The sequence below is a fragment of the Citrus sinensis genome, chromosome 3, assembly GCF_022201045.2.
Source record: "Citrus sinensis cultivar Valencia sweet orange chromosome 3, DVS_A1.0, whole genome shotgun sequence".
Taxonomy (NCBI): domain Eukaryota; kingdom Viridiplantae; phylum Streptophyta; class Magnoliopsida; order Sapindales; family Rutaceae; genus Citrus; species Citrus sinensis.
In genome coordinates this window covers 37746036-37768218 of record NC_068558.1, presented here as the reverse complement: position 1 = coordinate 37768218, position 22183 = coordinate 37746036, and the positions used below count along the sequence as shown (strand labels likewise).

Genomic DNA, 22183 nt, shown 5'->3' with positions numbered 1-22183 from the left:
GGTTGGGTTCGCGGGTCGGGTTGACCCGGTTATTTTTGTGACAAGGATGGTGTGGAGATGACCGGCGTCGCGCGATCTTCCGATCGGTACCAACCTTCGCCGGTGGTGTGGACGGAAATGGAAACAAAATTCGGGTCGGGTTTGCCGGTATTTGTGATAAAGAGAGGAGTATTGTGATAAAAGTGTAATATAGAAGAAATATGTATAAATAACAAATAGTATAAGGTGCTAATTATAATATTTATATGGATGCAATAGAAATTAATTTAATATTTATGAAGTAAAGCTTAAATAAAAATGAATGAAAGGGGTTCAATGAAATTTTACAACACTGCTGGCACAAAAGACAAAACCAGTGGTACAGATACCACGGTGGTACCGTAGGTGGATCCTTAATAGAAATAGTTATAAAAATCATGTGGTATTTATTCAATTAATACTTCTATGCCACATATAAGTTTATAAAAAAATTGATGGTTGTTTATCCATTATTTTAGATTTAATAAAAAACTCATCTAAAGTACTGATTACTTAGAAATATATTTAAAAAAAAAGGGGGAAACAAACAAAAGGTAAGCAAAAGAAATCACTGAAGTAAAAGGTGGCCTACATCAGGAAATTGCGAGGAAAGAACAAGTGGCCCCATTTCAGTCAGCTTATCTCGTTAGCCTTTTGGACCATATTGTCAGGCAGCTTATCTCATAGACTTAATAATAAGGCTCATTAATTTCTTCGGAGCTTCGAAGACTTTTATATAAACAAATATCTCTATTATATATATAGGACAAAACTACGTTACAGAATCTGTAAGGTACAGACTGCAGCATCAGCCGTTGGATGTGGTTGGATGTGGAGTGAGAAACTAAACAAAAGAAAATCGGATGGTGGGATGACGGGAGATGTTTGTTACAGAATCTGTAACATAGACAGGTCCTATATATATATATATATATATATATATCCACTTACACACTGAGAGCTCACAAGATAGAATAGAACCAGTTATCTGATAGAAGAGGGAGAGGTACGGCCATGAATTAAAAAAAAAAAATTATGTAAACCGAGGGTCCAAAATATAATTTTCTTTTTTAAAAGGTTAAATTGTAGTTAGGACCCTTATCTTTTCTAGCTGTTTTTTTCTATCTGAGCGTCGGTCAGGGCCCGCCACATGGACCACATCTCATTTCTCTAGCCTTTTAGCACTACTCAAATGACAAAAAGTAGAAGAGATTGAAAAAAATTAAAAGATTTTAAAAAAGAACCTGAAAGGCTGAAACTTCTTCTGAAACAGAATATTCCGTGGTGAAAAACAAATATTCCGATTTCAATCATATAGAGAAACAAAATAAAAATGCACCCCCGTCCCTGCATCTGTTAAATGGCTCAAGATATATTTACTATAACTTCCAGTAACCAAACATCCCTACTGTTTTTTTCAATAGTCACGTAGATTTATATAATTTTAAGAATGTACACAAAAATTATATTCCTAAACTTTTTTTTGGGGTTAATTTAGATGGAGCTGAGACATTTCGGCGCATTTAATTTATAATGATCGGCATTTAGTGAAGGAAAAATGAACGAAATTTAAAACACAATAAAACCCCCTCTTTTTACAATGAACTGGGCTGACACTGAACTTGAATGCCCGAATTCTTATTTTCTATTAATTTTTAAAATAAAAAATTTTAATAAGTAAAACATGAAAACCCAAAATTTTAAATTTTCTCACATCTTAAATTAATAAATAGATATTAAAAAAAACATGTTGCCATCTGGCCAAAGCCGCCAATTTTTTTTTAATAAACAAAAACAAAAACAATTTTCGGTCAAGTTAGAGTTCGTTTGGGGTTTGGACCAAATTTTAATGGAATTTGAGATAGAATGGAATAAACAATAACAAGAATTCGTTTGGGCCAAGTTTGGTGGAATTTTGAGATAGAACTGAATAAACAATAAAAAAGACACTTTACGGTCAAGTTAGCGTATGTTTGGGCCAAATTTTTAAGAGAATCTCGAGGTAAAAAAGAAAGTCTGAGGAGTAATATTTTTGACCTCAAGTGGAGAATGTGCTATAACTATTAAATTCGGTCTAATCAATTCAATGGATCTTACAAATTTCTAAGGGCAATCCCGGATTAATCGAATAGAATCGATTTTTAAACCGACGATGCTCCTATGGTTGCTGGAAGAGAAAAAATTTTGGTGAAACGAAAAATGTGAAAAAATTATATGATTAAAATCCAATTAATAAAAATAATTATATAAATCATGTGAAGTTTATTCAGTTAATACTTTTACGCCACATATTAGTTTATAAAAAAAAATTGATTGTTGTTTATCCTTTATTTTAGATTTAAAAAAAAAACTTATCTAAAGTACTGATTACTTAGAATTAAGAAAAACAAAAAAACAAAAGCAAAAACAAAGTGAAGGTAAGCGAAAAAAAATTTCACTAAAGTAAAAGTACAACCATGTGAGGAAATTGCGAGAAAAGAACAAGTGATCCCATTTTAAAGGAGCTGGCTAAGTTACAGATTCTGTAACATACAGATCCCACGTAGCCAGCTCCTGATTGGTTAGCTAGCTACCAAACAAAAACAATTGCATGCTTTTTCTCCATATGCAGGACAGGTGTGGTGCATGCATTGGGTGCGCATGTTACAGAAACTGTAAGGTAGACAGGTCCCCCATTTTAATCAGCTTTTGTCATTAGCTTTGTGGTCCATATTGTCATTCATTATATAAATAGATTTACTTCTTCGGAGCTTCGAAGACTTTTATATTCCGCGATTCGAATACTTTTATATTCGGAGATTCGAATACTTTTATATAAATAGATTTACTCATTCGGAGCTTCGAAGACTTTTATATTCGGAGATTCGAAACCTTTTATATAACTAGATTTGTACCTGTATCGTCGTGCACATTGAAAGCTCACGAGATAGAACCAGTTCTCTGATTGAAGAGATAAGAGGTTGGAACTTGGAAGGAGAACGACAACTAATAAAGCAGGATCTGCAACTCTTATTCAATTGTATCAGCAACTAATTACTGTCAAGTAAGCATTTTGTTTTGATTTTATTTCATTTTATCATATCTTTAATTGTTTTATTACTATTATTATTATTATTATTATTATTATTATTATTGAGTTATAAACACACACACACTTTAATTTGTTTTGTTAATTGAAACAAAAAAGAGTGAATTTGATGTGGTAACGGGTATGTTATCTGTTTGTTTTGCAGGCTGTGAATTCAAGTTTTTAACTGGTAACTGCTACTCTACTGGCCATGGAGGTGCGTATGTCTTGCTCTCTATAGATTAATAAAAAAATTAATTGATTAATTACAGAAATAAAAGTAAGTAAACAGAGAATGCTTAATTAAATCTAATCTCAAGTGTAGATTAATTGATATGTTTTGTTTTACCTCTGTTGTACGTCCGTGTATCAGATAATTAAACTGGTAAGCTTAATTGATTAATTAAAGTTTATGCAATGAATCCTTTATCTTATTTGAGAATTGTTAACTATATGTAGGGAGATCCGAATGTAGGAAGCTCATCATCATCAGCTATTAAGAAAAGGAAAAAGCGTTCAGAGGTTTGGGATGAGATGAGAAAGTACAGAGACGCAGATGGAAAAGTGAAGGCCGAATGCAACCATTGTAAGAAGGAGTTTGACGGTTCAAGCCTGAAAGAAACCACACATCTCAAGAATCATTTACAGAGATGCCCAGCTAACCCTAAGAGAAAAAGTGGATCTGATGGTCGTGATTGGGATGATTAACATCAAACACTGTCCCCATCAATCAAAACAAAAGAGTTAGCCAGTCTTATTGAAGAAAAATCTGTCCGTGGTGTGATCAAACACTTCTCCGGTACAGAAGGAGATACTAGTGATGAGGATTTGGATCCATCATCGGTGTTAATTAAATTGGTAGGCTTAATTGATTAATTAAAGTTAATGCAATGAATCCTTATCTTATTTGAGAATTGTTAACTATGTAGGGAGATCCGAATGCAAGAAGCTCATCATCATCAGCTATTAAGAAAAGGAAAAAGCGTTCAGAGGTTTGGGATGAGATGAGAAAGTACAGAGACGCAGATGGAAAAGTGAAGGCCGAATGCAACCATTGTAAGAAGGAGTTTGACGGTTCAAGCCTGAAAGGAACCACACATCTCAAGAATCATTTACAGAGATGCCCAGCTAACCCTAAGAGAAAAAGTGGATCTGATGGTCGTGATTGGGATGATCAACATCAAACATTGTCCCCATCAATCAAAACAAAGGAGTTAGCCAGTCTTATTGAAGAAAAATCTGTCCGTGGTGTGATCAAACACTTCTCCGGTACAGAAGGAGATACTAGTGATGAGGATTTGGATCCATCATCGGTGTTAATTAAATTGGTAGGCTTAATTGATTAATTAAAGTTAATGCAATGAATCCTTATCTTATTTGAGAATTGTTAACTGTGTAGGGAGATCCGAATGCAAGAAGCTCATCATCATCAGCTATTAAGAAAAGGAAAAAGCGTTCAGAGGTTTGGGATGAGATGAGAAAGTACAGAGACGCAGATGGAAAAGTGAAGGCCGAATGCAACCATTGTAAGAAGGAGTTTGACGGTTCAAGCCTGAAAGAAACCACACATCTCAAGAATCATTTACAGAGATGCCCAGCTAACCCTAAGAGAAAAAGTGGATCTGATGGTCGTGATTGGGATGATCAACATCAAACATTGTCCCCATCAATCAAAACAAAGGAGTTAGCCAGTCTTATTGAAGAAAAATCTGTCCGTGGTGTGATCAAACACTTCTCCGGTACAGAAGGAGATACTAGTGATGAGGATTTGGATCCATCATCGGTGTTAATTAAATTGGTAGGCTTAATTGATTAATTAAAGTTAATGCAATGAATCCTTATCTTATTTGAGAATTGTTAACTATGTAGGGAGATCCGAATGCAAGAAGCTCATCATCATCAGCTATTAAGAAAAGGAAAAAGCGTTCAGAGGTTTGGGATGAGATGAGAAAGTACAGAGACGCAGATGGAAAAGTGAAGGCCGAATGCAACCATTGTAAGAAGGAGTTTGACGGTTCAAGCCTGAAAGGAACCACACATCTCAAGAATCATTTACAGAGATGCCCAGCTAACCCTAAGAGAAAAAGTGGATCTGATGGTCGTGATTGGGATGATCAACATCAAACATTGTCCCCATCAATCAAAACAAAGGAGTTAGCCAGTCTTATTGAAGAAAAATCTGTCCGTGGTGTGATCAAACACTTCTCCGGTACAGAAGGAGATACTAGTGATGAGGATTTGGATCCATCATCGGTGTTAATTAAATTGGTAGGCTTAATTGATTAATTAAAGTTAATGCAATGAATCCTTATCTTATTTGAGAATTGTTAACTATGTAGGGAGATCCGAATGCAAGAAGCTCATCATCATCAGCTATTAAGAAAAGGAAAAAGCGTTCAGAGGTTTGGGATGAGATGAGAAAGTACAGAGACGCAGATGGAAAAGTGAAGGCCGAATGCAACCATTGTAAGAAGGAGTTTGACGGTTCAAGCCTGAAAGAAACCACACATCTCAAGAATCATTTACAGAGATGCCCAGCTAACCCTAAGAGAAAAAGTGGATCTGATGGTCGTGATTGGGATGATCAACATCAAACATTGTCCCCATCAATCAAAACAAAGGAGTTAGCCAGTCTTATTGAAGAAAAATCTGTCCGTGGTGTGATCAAACACTTCTCCGGTACAGAAGGAGATACTAGTGATGAGGATTTGGATCCATCATCGGTGTTAATTAAATTGGTAGGCTTAATTGATTAATTAAAGTTACTGCAATGAATCCTTATCTTATTTGAGAATTGTTAACTGTGTAGGGAGATCCGAATGCAAGAAGCTCATCATCATCAGCTATTAAGAAAAGGAAAAAGCGTTCAGAGGTTTGGGATGAGATGAGAAAGTACAGAGACGCAGATGGAAAAGTGAAGGCCGAATGCAACCATTGTAAGAAGGAGTTTGACGGTTCAAGCCTGAAAGAAACCACACATCTCAAGAATCATTTACAGAGATGCCCAGCTAACCCTAAGAGAAAAAGTGGATCTGATGGTCGTGATTGGGATGATCAACATCAATCACTGTCGCCATCAATTAAAATAAAAGAGTTAGCCAGTCTTATTGAAGAAAAATCTGTCCGTGGTGTGATCAAACACTTCTCCGGTACAGAAGGAGATACTAGTGATGAGGATTTGGATCCATCATCGGTGTTAATTAAATTGGTAGGCTTAATTGATTAATTAAAGTTAATGCAATGAATCCTTATCTTATTTGAGAATTGTTAACTGTGTAGGGAGATCCGAATGCAAGAAGCTCATCATCATCAGCTATTAAGAAAAGGAAAAAGCGTTCAGAGGTTTGGGATGAGATGAGAAAGTACAGAGACGCAGATGGAAAAGTGAAGGCCGAATGCAACCATTGTAAGAAGGAGTTTGACGGTTCAAGCCTGAAAGGAACCACACATCTCAAGAATCATTTACAGAGATGCCCAGCTAACCCTAAGAGAAAAAGTGGATCTGATGGTCGTGATTGGGATGATCAACATCAAACACTGTCCCCATCAATCAAAACAAAAGAGTTAGCCAGTCTTATTGAAGAAAAATCTGTCCGTGGTGTGATCAAACACTTCTCCAGTACAGAAGGAGATACTAGTGATGAGGATTTGGATCCATCATCGGTGTTAATTAAATTGGTAGGCTTAATTGATTAATTAAAGTTAATGCAATGAATCCTTATCTTATTTGAGAATTGTTAACTGTTAATGCAATGAATCCTTATCTTATTTGAGAATTGTTAACTATGTAGGGAGATCCGAATGCAGGAAGCTCATCATCATCAGCTATTAAGAAGAGGAAAAAGTGTTCAGAGGTTTGGGAGGAGATGAGAAGGTACAGAGACGCAGATGGAAAAGTGAAGGCCGAATGCAACCATTGTAAGAAGGAGTTTGACGGTTCAAGCCTGAAAGGAACCACACATCTCGAGAATCATTTAGAGAGATGCCCAGCTAACCCTAAGAGAAAAAGTGGATTTGATGGTCGTGATGGGGATGATCAAGATGAATTACTGTACCTATCAATGAAAACAAAAGAGTTAGCCCGTCTTATTACAGATGAGGAATGGGATAGGCCGAAGTTTGATCTACGGGAGTTTAACTGGAGAAAGGATGACATACTACAACTCTACCAAGAAGAGATAGAGCTGAGACATTTTGGCGCATTTAATGTAAATGACTTCCTTATCATTTAGCGAAGGAAAAATGAACAAAATTTAAAACACAATAAAATAAAATAAAACAATCAGATCTTTAATTGAATGCCCGAATTCTTATTTTCTATTAATTTTTAAAATAAAAAAAAATTTAATAAGTAAAACATAAAAACCCAAAATTTTAAATTTTCTCACATCTTAAATTAATAAATAGATATTTAAAAAAAACATGTTGCCATCTGGCCAAAGCCGCCATTTTTTTTTAATAAACAAAAACAAAAACAATTTTCGGTCAAGTTAGAGTTCGTTTGGAGTTTGGACCAAATTTTAATGGAATTTGAGATAGAATGGAATAAACAATAACAAGAATTCGTTTGGGCCAAGTTTGGTGGAATTTTGAGATATAATTGAATAAACAATAACAAAGACACTTTATGGTCAAGTTAGCGTATGTTTGGGCCAAAATTTTAAGAGAATCTCGAGGTAAAAAGGAAAATTTGAGGAGTAATATTTTTGACCTCAAGTGGAGAATGTGCTATAACTATTAAATTCGGTCTAATCAATTCAATGGATCTTGTTTTCGACTGATTTTAGGGTAGGAAAAGGCAAACCAATTTAGAATAATAAATTTATATTTTTGGGGGAGATGGGATACCTCACTAGCTTTGGTGCGGTGTATCTGAAATCCGGGGAGGTGAGAGGGGGAGAGAGAGTGGTAACAATGGTGGAAGGTCAGAAACAAGAGAGGTGTCCCTCAAAATGAGTTTCACGCCTGCAAAACAGTGAAATAGAGGTTAGAGGTGAAGCCGGGGTATCCCGGCGTTCACACTCTGACGCTCAAGTTAGCAAACTCAAGCTTTAATAGTAAAGAGAGCTGGCTAGCCCTCTGTAAATTAGGGTTTAAGGTTGAAGAAAACCTTTTTTTTTTTGGGTGTGAGTGTTTTTGGGTGAATCAGAGCCTTCTGGAGGATGAAACTGTTGAGTGTTAGAAAATGTATATTTATAAAGGAGAAAACTGTCATTTTACATTTCAAGTCTTACTAACAACCCTTACTTTTATATATTTAACCTTCTTGTGATTTAATTACGAGTGTTTTATTTTAATTAAGTATTTTGTGTATTTTAGGGGTATTATAGTCATTTCACAATAAAGGAGAGATCAGACGGCAAAACGGACATCATTTTTGAACTCAGGACGGTCGAAAACCTTAGGAGAAGCATAAAAGGAAAATTGACACTATTCACATATACGGTACTATTCACGTGTACGGTACTGTATACGTTACTGTTTACGACACTGTTCACATAGACGGACGATGATGTGGCATTGACCGATGATGTGGCATTGACTGATGAGGTGTCACGATCCTGTTGGGCTAAAATTCTTATGTACTGTTGATGGTGACGTGGCAGTATATCAGTGGACGAAAAATCTCGCGTACGGTACATGCATCACCCAGGATTATTTTAACCAAACCGCATTACTGTTCATCCACGTGGTCAAACCGCGTACTGTTGGCTGATGACGTGGCGCAATCCTGAGCGTCCAAACTGTTTTTAATCCGATGGCCATGATTTACTCCATATATCTATAAAAAGGGGGTCTCTCCCCCCTAATTTGATATCTCTGAATCCATTTTTGGGATCCATTTTCTGTAATTCCCTCTCTATCTTGTATTTTCTACGTATTTTAATAAATTCTCATTTTGCCCCTAATTCAATTATGAGTGGCTAATTTTCTTTCAAGTTTGAGTTGAAGGTGAAATCTCAACATGTGTCATGGGCTTTATTTGGTAAATTTATTTTCTCTTCCCCTCTAGTTTTTGTGGATGTTTTGACTTCTCGTCGACAAATAATACTAATCTTGTCTAGTACCGCCTTGGTTTCACCGGCCCTCTAGTATAAGGTTATTATTATTTGGCACGATAAGCCTTTAGCACCATATTGAGTAGAGCGTGGTTCATGAGGTGTGGATTCCCCCCTCATGATTTAATTGGCATTAATACGGATTATTTAGCCCATGATGCATGTTGATACAGATCCAATACCCAAGTACGTCATTTCAATAGATTTCGCTTCAACTTATTCTCGCCATTGCAATTCCAATTTTAGAATTTATTATCGCAATTTCAATTCCAATTTTAGGATAATTTAAATCACTTCCACCACAATTCCAACCACCCATTTTGCAAAATTAATTCTATACACAATTAAAATCCACCTCCTTGTGGGATCGACACTCGTCACCATTGATCTATACTACAATAGATTCGTGCGCTTGCGAGTACATTAAAATTTGCACAACAAGTTTTTGGCGCCGTTGCCGGGGAGGTAAGTAATTTTAATTCATAGAATTAATTTTTGTGAATAATTTCTTTTTATTTGTTTTCTTGTATTTTTTTAATTATTAAAAAAAAAAGTGAATCTACATATAAAGGTTAGTATTTCTTTTCTTTTTCTCTTCTTTAAAATTATGTAATTTAATTTTCAATTTATTTTTCTTTGTAATTTTTGTTTATTTTATTAATTTAATTTTTAGTTAATTTATTTCACGTATTTATTTTTGTGTATTTTTATAGAAAGGTTGTAATAGCGCAATAATGTTAGTATCGTAATTTTTCCCTCTTCTTTATTTTTATTTGTTTTGTTCCCATCTTTATTTTTATTTTATTTGTTTTGCATGCATGGTCGTAAGTCATTATTACCTAATCTTGAACATATAGACCTTGAACTAGAAAAAACACTTCGCACACAAAAGCACATTAAAAATAAAAATAAAATGAATTTACAAGCACCACAGGAGAGGCCATTTAAGGATTATTTTAGTCCTTTAGCTAATTTGAGCACATCATGCATAAGATACCCAAATGTAGCTGCTAGGAGTTTTGAATTAAAACCTAGTGTGCTAAATTGTCTCCCCACATTTTATGGCCTAGAAAATGAGGACCCATATAATCATTTGAATGATTTTCATGCCATTTGTCAAACATTTAAATATGAGAATTTTTCAGATGATGATGTAAAACTTAGACTATTCCCATTTTCTTTAAAGGATAGAGCTCGTTCATGGCTTAATACATTACCTGCTAATAGCATTGCATCATGGGAACAAATGGTAACTAAATTTTTGAATACATATTTCCCAGTGCATAAAACCAATACTATTCGCAGGGAAATCTCGGAGTTTACCCAGAGAGAGGACGAGCAATTTTTCGAAACGTGGGAGAGATTCAATGGGCTACTCTTGAAGTGTCCACATCATGGGTACAAGAAATGGCACCAATGCCAATATTTTTTGGAGGGATTATTGCCGAATGTGCAAGAATGGCTAATGGCAACAAGTGGAGGGGAGCTAATGTCAAAAAGTGCATCAGAGATTTGGGAATTCTTCCAGCGACAAGCAGACAATTCCCAACAACGGAGTCGATCATTCAGGAACACTAGAAGAATTAAGGGAGTAAATGAGGTTCAAATTGGCGAGTCAACTTCGGGAATTAAAGAAGTTAAGGAGATGGTTGAAGGTCTTGCTCGACAAATAGCATCATTATCGATTGCTAAATCAACAGAACCACATGACCATGACTCATACTCAGATCAAGCCAATGCCATAAGTGTAATGAGAAAACCATCTAATTACAACCCATACTCTAACACATATAACCCTGGATGGAGAGACCACCCTAATTTTTCATGGTCTCAAGGATTCCAACAGAATGGACCAGCAGCTCCAGCTCCACCAATGCAACTAATTCCTCAAGTTCCTCAAGCCTCTCAGCCACTATTCAGACCATACAATCAGAACCAGAACTACTCTCAACCCACACCATGGGAGGATGCATTCCAGAATCTCAAGAATGTTACTCACTCTACAATTGAGCAACAGAACCGCACCATTGATGGACTACGAAATGAGTTGAGAGCAGGCTTCAATTCACAAGCTCAATCAGTTTCAAGCCTCAAAAAGATGGTGGGACAACTTGTTTCTTTAGTTCAGACTTTAGCAATGACCGTTGAGAAAGGTAAATTTCCAAGTCAACCAGTGCCTAATCCTAAAGGAGTACATGAAGCAAGTACCAGTTCACCACAGTAGCATAGAGAGGTCAAAGCAGTTATGACCTTGGGAAAAAGAAAGGAAGTTGACAACAAAGTGGAGATGCCGGTGACAAAAGAAAATCAAATTGTACCTGTGAATGTTGAGGACTCATCACCGGAGGAGAAAAAAGAAACCAACCCACGAGAATATGTTCCCAAAGCTCCATTTCCCCAGAGGTTAGCTAAAGGCAAGAAGGGAAAATCTACAGGTGAGATTCTTGAAATCTTCAAACAGGTAAGTGTTAACATCCCTTTACTTGATGCTATTAAACAAGTTCCATCTTATGCCAAGTTTCTTAAAGACCTTTGTACTAAAAAGAGAAACATTCATGTTCAAAAGAAGGCATTTTTAATAGAAAACGTTAGTTCTATACTCCAACATAAAATTCCTTTAAAATGCAAAGACCCAGGCTCCCCCACTATCTCATGTAGCATAGGGAACCACACAATTGAGAATGCTTTATTGGATTTAGGAGTTAGTGTAAATTTGTTGCCTTACTCAGTATTTTTGAAACTTGGACTTGGAGAATTACACCCAACTCCAGTGGTGTTACAACTTGCAGATCGGTCCACGAAAATATCTCGTGGTATTGTGGAGGACGTGTTTATCCAGGTAGATAAGTTTTATTTTCCTGTTGATTTCATTGTAATTGACACTCAACCAATACAGGATTCAAGGAAGCACATCCCTATTATTCTAGGCCGACCTTTCTTGGCAACTGCGGATGCTCACATTCAATGCAGGACCGGAAATATGCAGTTGTCCTTCGGCAACATGACTATGGAGCTAAACATTTTCAACATTGCCAAACAACCTCACAATGCAGATGATGAAATTGTTGATGTGGATTTAATTGAAGCATTAGTTGATAACACTTTTGTTTCAAACCTTAGTGATGATCCTTTACAAACATGTTTAACTCACTTTGGTTTGGATTTTGATATTGACATATCAATCGATGAGGTCAACGCCCTGCTTGACTCAGCACCATCCATGGACACAAATAAATGGAATTCAAGAGTTGAACAACTAGCACCATCAAAGAAGAAACTCATTCCATTATCAGAATCACCACCGAAACTCGAGCTCAAACCATTGCCCAACACTCTGGAATATGCGTTTTTTGGGGAAGAAAGTGCTCTACCGGTAGTCATTTCATCATCCCTCATGACGAACAAAAAGGTAAGTTGTTGGATGTTTTAAAAGAGCACAAAGGGGCATTAGGATGGACCATAGCAGACATAAAAATGTATAAACCCAGTAGACTGCATGCATTACATTCACCTTGATGAAAATGCTAAATCTACTAGGGAAATGCAACGTCGGTTAAATCCTAATATGAAAGAAGTTGTTAGAACTGAAGTCCTTAAGTTATTAGACGCAGGTATTATTTACCAAATTTCTGATAGTTCATGGGTCAGTCCTGTACAAGTTGTCCCCAAAAAGTCAGGAGTCACAGTAGTTACGAATGCTGATAATGAATTGATACCAATTAGAGTAACTACAGGTTGGTGTGTATGCATTGATTGTAGAAAGTTGAATTCTGTCACACGTAAAGACCATTTTCCTTTACCATTTATCGATCAATTGCTTGATAGATTAGCAGGCCATGAATTTTATTGCTTTCTAGATGGCTATTCAGGATATAATCAGATTCCCATAGCACCAAAAGATCAAGAGAAAACCACTTTCACTTGCCCTTTTGGCACATTTGTATATAGGAGAATGCCATTTGGATTATGTAATGCACCTGCTACATTTCAACGATGCATGTTGAGCATTTTTTCTGATATGGTTGAACGATTTCTTGAAGTCTTTATGGATGATTTTTCTGTCTTTGGTGACTCATTTGATCAATGTTTACATCATCTAACACTAGTTCTGCAGAGATGTATCGAGAAGAACTTGGTCTTAAATTGGGAGAAATGCCATTTTATGGTAAAACAAGGTATTGTTCTCGGTCATATTATTTCGAGCAAAGGTATTGAGGTTGACAAAGCCAAGGTAGATCTCATTTCTAATCTTCCTCCACCTAAAACAGTCAGAGAAGTAAGATCTTTCCTTGGGCATGCTGGTTTCTATAGACGTTTCATTAAAGATTTTAGCAAAGTTTCTAGACCCTTATGCAATTTACTTGCTAAGGATGTACCTTTTGTCTTTGATGATTCATGTCTTGTGGCTTTTGAAAAATTAAAGCAGTTGTTGACATCATCACCCATCATTCAACCCCCAAACTGGAGCTTACCATTTGAGCTCATGTGTGATGCATCTGATTATGCAGTAGGAGCAGTATTAGGACAAAGAGTTGATCGAATTCCTCATGTTATTTACTATGCTAGTATGACATTGAATGATGCACAGTTGAACTATTCAACTACTGAAAAAGAAATGATAGCAGTAGTGTTTGCATTGGAAAAATTTCGGTCTTATCTCATTGGTTGTAAAATAATTGTGTTCACAGATTATGCTGCTCTTAAATATTTTCTCACAAAGAAAGATGCAAAAGCTAGACTAATTCGTTGGGTGTTACTTTTGCAGGAATTTGACTTGGAATTCAAAGATAAGAAAGGCACAGAAAATGTTGTGGCGGACCATCTCTCTCGTCTCCATTTTGACACAATTACAGAATCATTACCATTGAATGAGTCATTTCCAGATGAACAATTAATGAGTGTGGAAGTATTACCTTGGTATGCTAATATAGTTAATTATCTTGTTACAGGTAAACTTCCAGAGTATTGGACCAAGCAAGACAAGGCTAAATTCTTTGCAGAGATAAAGAATTTCTTTTGGGATAACCCGTATTTGTTCAAGTATTGTGCGGACCAAATTGTTAGGCGATGTGTCCCAGAAAGTGAAATTCAGAATATCCTTTCATTCTGCCATGAACAAGCTTGTGGAGGCCATTTCAGTGCTAAGAAAACAACGACTAAAGTTTTACAATGTGGTTTTTATTGGCCAACTATATTTCGAGATGCTTACACTTTCTGTTCTTCATGTGATAGGTGTCAACGAATGAGGAGCATTACACAAAGGAACATGAAGCTATTAAATCTAATTTTAGTGGTTGAGATTTTTGACGTATGGGGTATCGACTTTATGGGAGCCTTTCCCCCTTCTTTTGGCCATCAATACATATTGGTTGCTGTTGACTACGTATCGAAATGGGTAGAAGCAATTCCATGCAGAACCAATGATCACAAGGTGGTGATAGGATTTTTAAAAAGCAACATTGTTTCATGCTTTGGATTCCCTAGAGCGATAATCAGTGATGGTGGTGACCACTTTTGTAACAAAGCATTCAAAGCTCTCTTGACAAAGTATTCAATCACACACAAAGTGGCGACCCCATATCATCCGCAAACCAGTGGTCAAGTTGAGATCTCCAATCGAGAAATAAAGCATATACTAGAAAAGACGGTGAGGCCAGATAGAAAAGATTGGTCATTACGACTTGATGATGCATTATGGGCATATAGAACGGCTTTCAAGACCCCGATTGGGATGTCACCTTACAGGCTAGTGTATGGAAAAGCTTGCCACCTACCTGTGGAACTCGAGCATCGTGCATATTGGGCCATCAAGAAATTCAACTTTGACATGCAGCAAGCCAGCTCAAAAAGAAGATTACAGTTGGCAGAACTTGAAGAAATTCGCAATGACGCATACGAAAATGCCAAGATTTACAAGCAACGAATGAAAGTCTTCCACGACAAGCAAATTATGAGAAAATCGTTCACTCCAGGTCAGAAAGTGCTTTTATTCAATTCTCGTTTGCACCTATTCCCAGGTAAGTTACACTCTCGTTGGTCTGGTCCCTTTATTGTTCATACTGTTTTTCCACATGGAGCAATTGAAATTAAGGACCCAAAGAACGGTGTCACGTTTAAAGTTAATGGTCAAAGATTAAAGCCATATCTAGAGTACCAACCACATGGAGAAGACACCGAAATAAATTTGAGTGACCCACCAGATTTGAATTGATTTTTTTTTCTTTTCTTTTCGGTGATTTGATTTTTTTTTCTCTCTTTCTTTATATTATTCTTTTGCTAATTGAAATTATTTTTGCATAAGTGTGTTTGTTTAACTATTAAGTTTTCTCTTATTATTGTTAATCATGAGTCTCATACTTAGACCGTTCCTCCTGAACATTCTTAAACCACTTCAACGTGTCAAAACTCATCTCAAAAGGTAGATTTAATTTTGTAAAACACATCGCATTTGGGATCTACAACCACCAGAGTTAGTAGCCTATGTTGAAGGTTTAGAAAGCCAACTCAGAGACATTGAGAGAAGTGTTTACGACATCCAGTTGGAGCTTGAGGTAAATTCAATAAGAGGACAATTTTAATTTTCTTTGTGTGTTTTAATTTGTTTTTCTGTTTGTGTGCTTTAGTTTGTTACCGCGGTGAAGTGGCGGATAACGGTACTCCGTGACAATCAAGTCGGTTACTTCAGTTTCCCATAATAACTGATATTCTGAAGCGAAAGTATGGACAGAAACGAGATTCTAGCGAAGCTTCACAAGCGATTCCCTTCACTTCCTCAGAATGCCCTCCTTACGATCTATAAAGCTCGGTCCGAACGCATGCGATTGCTCATGAGGAATAACATACTTGCTGATATCCGTTGGTTAATCGAGGCAAAAGTACGATTGGCAGGTGAGTTACCTCCAAAATTTATTGCATTCATGCCTGGTTGTGGTAAAAGAAATTATGCAAGAAAACGACGAGCTCGAAGAATTTCTGTTGCTTGTCATAAGTGTGCCAGAATGAGTTGCGGTAGAAACCCATATTCTTTAGGAATGGTGTCTGATAACAAGGAAGATAAGATTCAATTCATTAGGGATGGCTTGAATAAGGAGTCATTAGACGATATCCTTTTGTCTCTTGAAACGCATCCTAGTGGATATGTGCAAGGAGCAATTCTCCAGTTATGGCCATTATTCCAGAAAGAGCATGCACGATATAGTCTCGGGAATCTGACTATAAACGACCCTGTTTACCAGTTTATAAGAAAACTGGATAGGAAGCCTATCCTCGACCCATAGAAGGCGTTCAACCCGTTTCTGGACGTAAAACCAGAGGAAGATGTGAGCCACAGTCGCAACTACGTGTAAATATCCTTTTACTTTACTGTTATTTTATTTTACTGTTGTTTTGTTATTTGCATTATTGTCTTTAATAATTTTATTATTGTTTGCTTTTTCCTTTTTACTGTTTCCTTTTTGACTCGCGAGCCACGTGCTTTACGCGTTATTTGACACTGACATGTTACCTCATACACAACTGTGACCCACTGTCACCAAGACTCTTAAATGTGATTTTTTTTTGTCATGCACTCACAAATTATTTTTTGAGAAGTATTCCAACGGCAGCTACTCCCAATAGATAATTCAAGAACATTTGTGTGCTTTCTGGATTTAACTATGGCAAACATAAAAAGTTCGTGGAGGCAGCCATAGATCTTGGTCAAAGCATAGCAGTAAGAAAATTACATTTGGTGTATGGAGGAGGTAACCGAGGGTTATTAAAAATGGTCTCAGAAGCAGCTTTTATCAGAGGAAGTCAAGTGTTAGGCATCATCCTAAGCGTTCTAAAACCATTGAGCAGTTCGTCTGACTCAACAACTGGAGAAGAGTTAGTCATCTCAGGTATGCAAGAAAGAATAACTGAAATGCTTAATCATGCTGATGCTTTTATTTTCATTCCAGGAGATCTTGCAACACTAGAGGCACTTATCACACTAGCATCTTGGGCCCATCTGCACATCCACCAGAAACCCATCGGTTTGTTAAATGTCAATAACTTTTATGATGGCTTTATCGCATTTCTTAACCATACAATAAAAAACTACTTCATTCCTTCCGATGCGAAAAAACTCTTTATTTGTGCTCACACTGCTAATGAGCTACTTGATATGTTACAAGCTTATAGACCGGAGCCAGACCCCTGGATCTTTGTGTTGGAGCGTCCAAATAATAATGGTAACAGTAGTAGCAGTAAGAAGTATAAATTAGATTTAACTCTCCGCCTGTAAATATTTTCTTCTGTGTTGCACCACCCAGGTGATGTCTTCTAAACTCTACTTCTTTCCTTTAAAATATTGAGGACAATGTTTCGTTTTGGTTGGGGAGAGGGAATAGTCGACAAATGTGGAATCTTGGTTAAGTTTTTACTAATTTTTTGTTGTAGAAACTAACTGTTGCTAACTTTTTATGTTGAAGATGGCTGAATATGGAGTGTAGTTACTCTAGAAACGCATCTTCATTATTTGAAAAAAAAACCAAAAAAATAAAAAAAAACAACAAAAAAAATTATTTTTCTTTGTTAAGTTATGATGTTCATTTTTCTTTTTCTTTTTATTTTCTCCTTTATAAATATATATTTTCCAACTTTTGAGTCGAGGATGGCTGAATATGGAGTGTAGTGCCTCTAGAAACGCATCTTCTAAGTTAAAAAAAAAATCAATCATTTTGTTTTTCCATCATTTTAAGTGTAACTTTTCTAATTAGTTTTTCTGCATCATTTTCACATTTCTGCATGCATATTTTCCTTTCATGTTTAGAATAGGTTGGGGGGTAGAATGTTGTTAAAAAAAAATTGTGTGATTTGTTTTAACATTGGATGACATGATGAATTTTAAATTTTAGTATTTGTATTATCTTCGGTCTTAAGTGATGTTACACTATATTTGCTACTTTACATGTTGATGTCGGAGACAAATATGAGTTGCTTGAAGGAATGAACATGTCATAATAAGTACCAAGTGAGTTTTTGAGCCTATTATTTTTCTTGAAAAATAATCATTTTGACCATTCTTCATACAGCTTAGCAGTTTATTATTTTATACACGATCTCTAGATTTCTTTTAAGTTAACCCTAAAAAAAAAATTGTAAAAAAAAAAGAAAAAAAAAATTTATGTTGCTATATTTGGAGGCCCATATAACTAGTAGATATGAATGATTATTTAGAGCCTTAAAAGACGATGGAAAGGCCATCTTTGACCCGTTTGAGCCTTTCTAGCCATCCCTTTTGTGATATATCCATAGTTAACCCTTTTGAGCCTTTAAAAAAAAAAAACATTTTCTTTGTCAACTTGTCAACTTATCATCTTGACCCACTCCGATTTGGAGTATTACCCAATATCTTATAAGTTTCATCACCTATCTATGTTTGAGAAAAATGTAAATAAGTATTTTTGTTCAGTGAAGTTAAGCCAAATAAAAGCAAAAAAAAAAAAGAAAAAAAACAAACAAAAAATTGTTGTTAAAAAAAAAAGAAGAAACAAATAACAATAAAATGTGAAATCCACCTTGCAACTTCAAAAAAAAAATAAAAAAATTCTGCATTTTTTCTCAAACATACACTTTATTTTTCTTATTTCCCTTCTTTGTTAACCATATCCTTAGCCTACGTTACGTCCTAATAAAAGTCCTTGATTTTAGGGAACTATAATCTGAAATAGAAGCTAATTATATGGGCTAAAAAGATGTAGTAATGCATAAAAAAAAATAAAAAAAAAGATGAATAAAGTGGGTTGACTAGCATTTTTATTTCACTTGAGATCGTATTATTTATAAGCTGAGGGCATATTTATTTCATCTTGGTGAGAGCATGTGATATCACTTCTTTATTATTTTCTCTCAATTACCATTCATTAGAGTGCCTATTTTTATTGGGTTTAATTTCTTTGTGAGAGTGTCACTACTTCCAGTGAGATTTTGGGGTTTGACATGTCATTCTTGAAAGTAGCTATAACAAAGTCTACTGGGCTGATTCATGTGGATGGTTGATGTGGATGTGATGTTGCTTTAGACTGGAGATAATACTTATACTTTTATTTGATTTCTAGCATTAGTCTAATTGAATAAACACGAGTGCTTTAAAAAAAATCATTTTGAATTTAAATTTTGTTTTCGCTTTATTTGCTAGGGACTAGCAATAAGCTGGTTGGGGGGTGTGTTGAGTGTTAGAAAATGTATATTTATAAAGGAGAAAACTGTCATTTTACATTTCAAGTCTTACTAACAACCCTTACTTGTATGTATTTAACCTTCTTGTGATTTAATTACGTGTGTTTTATTTTAATTAAGTATTTTGTGTATTTTAGGGGTATTATAGTCATTTCACAATAAATGAGAGATCAGACGGCAAAACGGATATCATTTTTGAACTTAGGACGGTCGAAAACCTTAGGAGGAGCATAAATGGAAAATTGGCACTATTCACATATACGGTACTATTCACGTGTACGATACTGTATACGTTACTGTTCACGACACTGTTCACATAGACGGACGATGACGTGACATTGACCGATGATGTGGCATTGACTGATGAGGTGTCACGATCCTGTTGAGCTAAAATTCTTATGTACTGTTGATGGTGACGTGGCAGTATATCAGTGGACGAAAAATCTCGCGTACGGTACATGCATCACACAGGATTATTTTCAACCAAACCACATTACTGTTCATCCGCGTGGTCAAACCGCGTACTGTTGACTGATGACGTGGCGTAATCCTGAGCGTCCAAACTGTTTTTAATCCGATGGCCATGATTTACTCCATGTATCTATAAAAAGGGGGCTTCTACCCCCTAATTTGATATCTTTGAATCCATTTTTGGGATCCATTTTCTGTAATTCCCTCTCTATCTTGTATTTTCTACGTATTTTAATAAATTTCCATTTTGCCCCTAATTCAATTATGAGTGGCTAATTTTCTTTCAAGCTTGAGTTGAAGGTGAAGTCTCAACATGTGTCATGGGCTTTATTTGGTAAATTTATTTTCTCTTCCCCTCTAGTTTTTGTGGATGTTTTGACTTCTCGTCGACAAATAATACTAATCTTGTCTAGTACCGTCTTGGTTTCACCGGCCCTCTAGTATAAGGTTATTATTATTTGGCACGATAAGCCCTTAGCACCATATTGATTAGAGCGTGGTTCATGAGGTGTGGATTCCCCCCTCATAGACGGACGATGACGTGACATTGACCGATGATGTGGCATTGACTGATGAGGTGTCACGATCCTGTTGGGCTAAAATTCTTATGTACTGTTGATGGTGACGTGGCAGTATATCAGTGGACGAAAAATCTCGCGTACGGTACATGCATCACACAGGATTATTTTCAACCAAACCACATTACTGTTCATCCGCGTGGTCAAACCGCGTACTGTTGACTGATGACGTGGCGCAATCCTGAGCGTCCAAGCTGTTTTTAATCCGATGGCCATGATTTACTCCATGTATCTATAAAAATGGGGCTTCTACCCCCTAATTTGATATCTCTGAATCCATTTTTGGGATCTATTTTCTGTAATTCCCTCTCTATCTTGTATTTTCTACGTATTTTAATAAATTCCCATTTTGCCCCTAATTCAATTATGAGTGGCTAATTTTCTTTCAAGCTTGGGTTGAAGGTGAAGTCTCAACATGTGTCATGGGCTTTATTTGGTAAATTTATTTTCTCTTCCCCTCTAGTTTTTGTGGATGTTTTGACTTCTCGTCGACAAATAATACTAATCTTGTCTAGTACCGCCTTGGTTTCACCGGCCCTCTAGTATAAGGTTATTATTATTTGGCACGATAAGCCCTTAGCACCATATTGATTAGAGCGTGGTTCATGAGGTGTGGATTCCCCCCTCATGATTTAATTGGCATTAATACGGATTATTTAGCCCATGATGCATATTGATACGGATCCAGATACCCAAGTACGTCATTTCAATAGATTTCGCTTCAACTTATTCTCGCCATCGCAATTCCAATTTTAGAATTTATTATCGCAATTTCAATTCCAATTTTAGGATAATTTAAATCACTTCCACCACAATTCCAACCACCCATTTTGCAAAATTAATTCTATACACAATTAAAATCCACCTCCTCGTGGGATCGACACTCGTCAGCATTGATCTATACTACAATAGATTCGTGCGCTTGCGAGTATATTAAAATTTGCACAACAAAAACCTAGGTGCCTTTATATATGGACTACCTCAGCTGCCACGTGGCGTACCCTTTTTGGCTAACGTCCTTTATCTCTTTATAATTTTTTGGGCCATTATTTGCATGTTCGCGGCGTATCTCATCTTTTGGAAACGTGACACGCGCTGGAGAGTGGTCCAGGGTACCTCTGCAGTAGTTGTTGGGTAGGCGGCTGGAGACCACTGTCCTTGGGATAGTGTCCTTCACTTTTGGCAGAGGTAGCAGGCGGCTGTCCCTCCTTTTAGCACGTCGTTTTTAATTCCTAATTCTGACAAAATCAAGTAATATCTTTTAGGAGGCGGAGACGTTTCTCATGGCAGATATTTTAGGTGGATTCTCTTGCATCCGCTTTGCCGGGTACCTTGAGTTACGTGGGGTACCCCCTATTACGCGGGGTACCCCTATTTGTATTGGGTACCTCTATTCGTATGGGGTACCTCATATTATATGAGGTACCTTTATTTGTGTGGGATACCTCTAATTGTGCAGGGGACCTCTATTTATACGGGGTACCTCAAGTCATGGCAGGCACCTCGAATTGCGCAGGCTATCTCCGATTGTGCTGGAATCATTCCATTGGTTGACATGTGGCGCTCTATTGCCTTTCATATTTTTCCCTCAAATAACATCCCCCTAGTTTCTTTTTGGCGAGAAGTATTGGAGGCAAAAGAAACTCATTGTATGCGCGACACGTGGCGACACGGCTGGACCGGAGGGTACCTTGCTTAGCTTCTTCCCTTGACTAACTTTGTGTACTTCGAACTAAAATTCTTCTCTCTGTCTTTTCCTTTTCCCGCTTTTTTTTTTTGACGATGAG

General features: G+C 36.5%; 2 protein-coding genes across 8 annotated transcripts in view; both read left to right on the top strand.

Moving 5' to 3' along the window:
• Positions 1-22183, top strand: part of LOC127901107 (zinc finger BED domain-containing protein RICESLEEPER 2-like) — a 58605-nt gene that overhangs the window by 23786 nt on the left and 12636 nt on the right. The gene's annotated exons all lie outside the window — the stretch shown is intronic.
• On the top strand, positions 2894-7384 carry LOC127901106 (uncharacterized). Of its 7 annotated transcripts, XM_052437270.1 has the most exons (10): positions 2894-3061; positions 3252-3302; positions 3545-3943; positions 4015-4413; positions 4485-4883; positions 4955-5353; positions 5425-5823; positions 5895-6293; positions 6365-6763; positions 6877-7384. In XM_052437270.1, the coding sequence occupies exons 4-10, from the start codon at positions 4090-4092 to the stop codon at positions 7315-7317; spliced, it is 2760 nt and encodes a 919-aa protein (XP_052293230.1). In that variant the 5' UTR covers positions 2894-3061; positions 3252-3302; positions 3545-3943; positions 4015-4089; the 3' UTR covers positions 7318-7384. The 7 variants fall into 7 exon arrangements, with proteins under 7 accessions (XP_052293230.1, XP_052293236.1, XP_052293235.1 ...); XM_052437276.1 differs by lacking the exon at positions 4015-4413; XM_052437275.1 differs by lacking the exon at positions 4485-4883.

Excerpts from the sequence above, each read along its gene's own strand:
- LOC127901106 (XM_052437270.1), top strand. The coding sequence starts at position 4,090 with ATGAGAAAGTACAGAGACGCAGATGGAAAAGTGAAGGCCGAATGCAAC. Across the intron at positions 5,824-5,894 it reads CATCGGTGTTAATTAAATTG|GGAGATCCGAATGCAAGAAG; the intron begins GTAGGCTTAATT and ends TTAACTGTGTAG. Across the intron at positions 6,294-6,364 it reads CATCGGTGTTAATTAAATTG|GGAGATCCGAATGCAAGAAG; the intron begins GTAGGCTTAATT and ends TTAACTGTGTAG.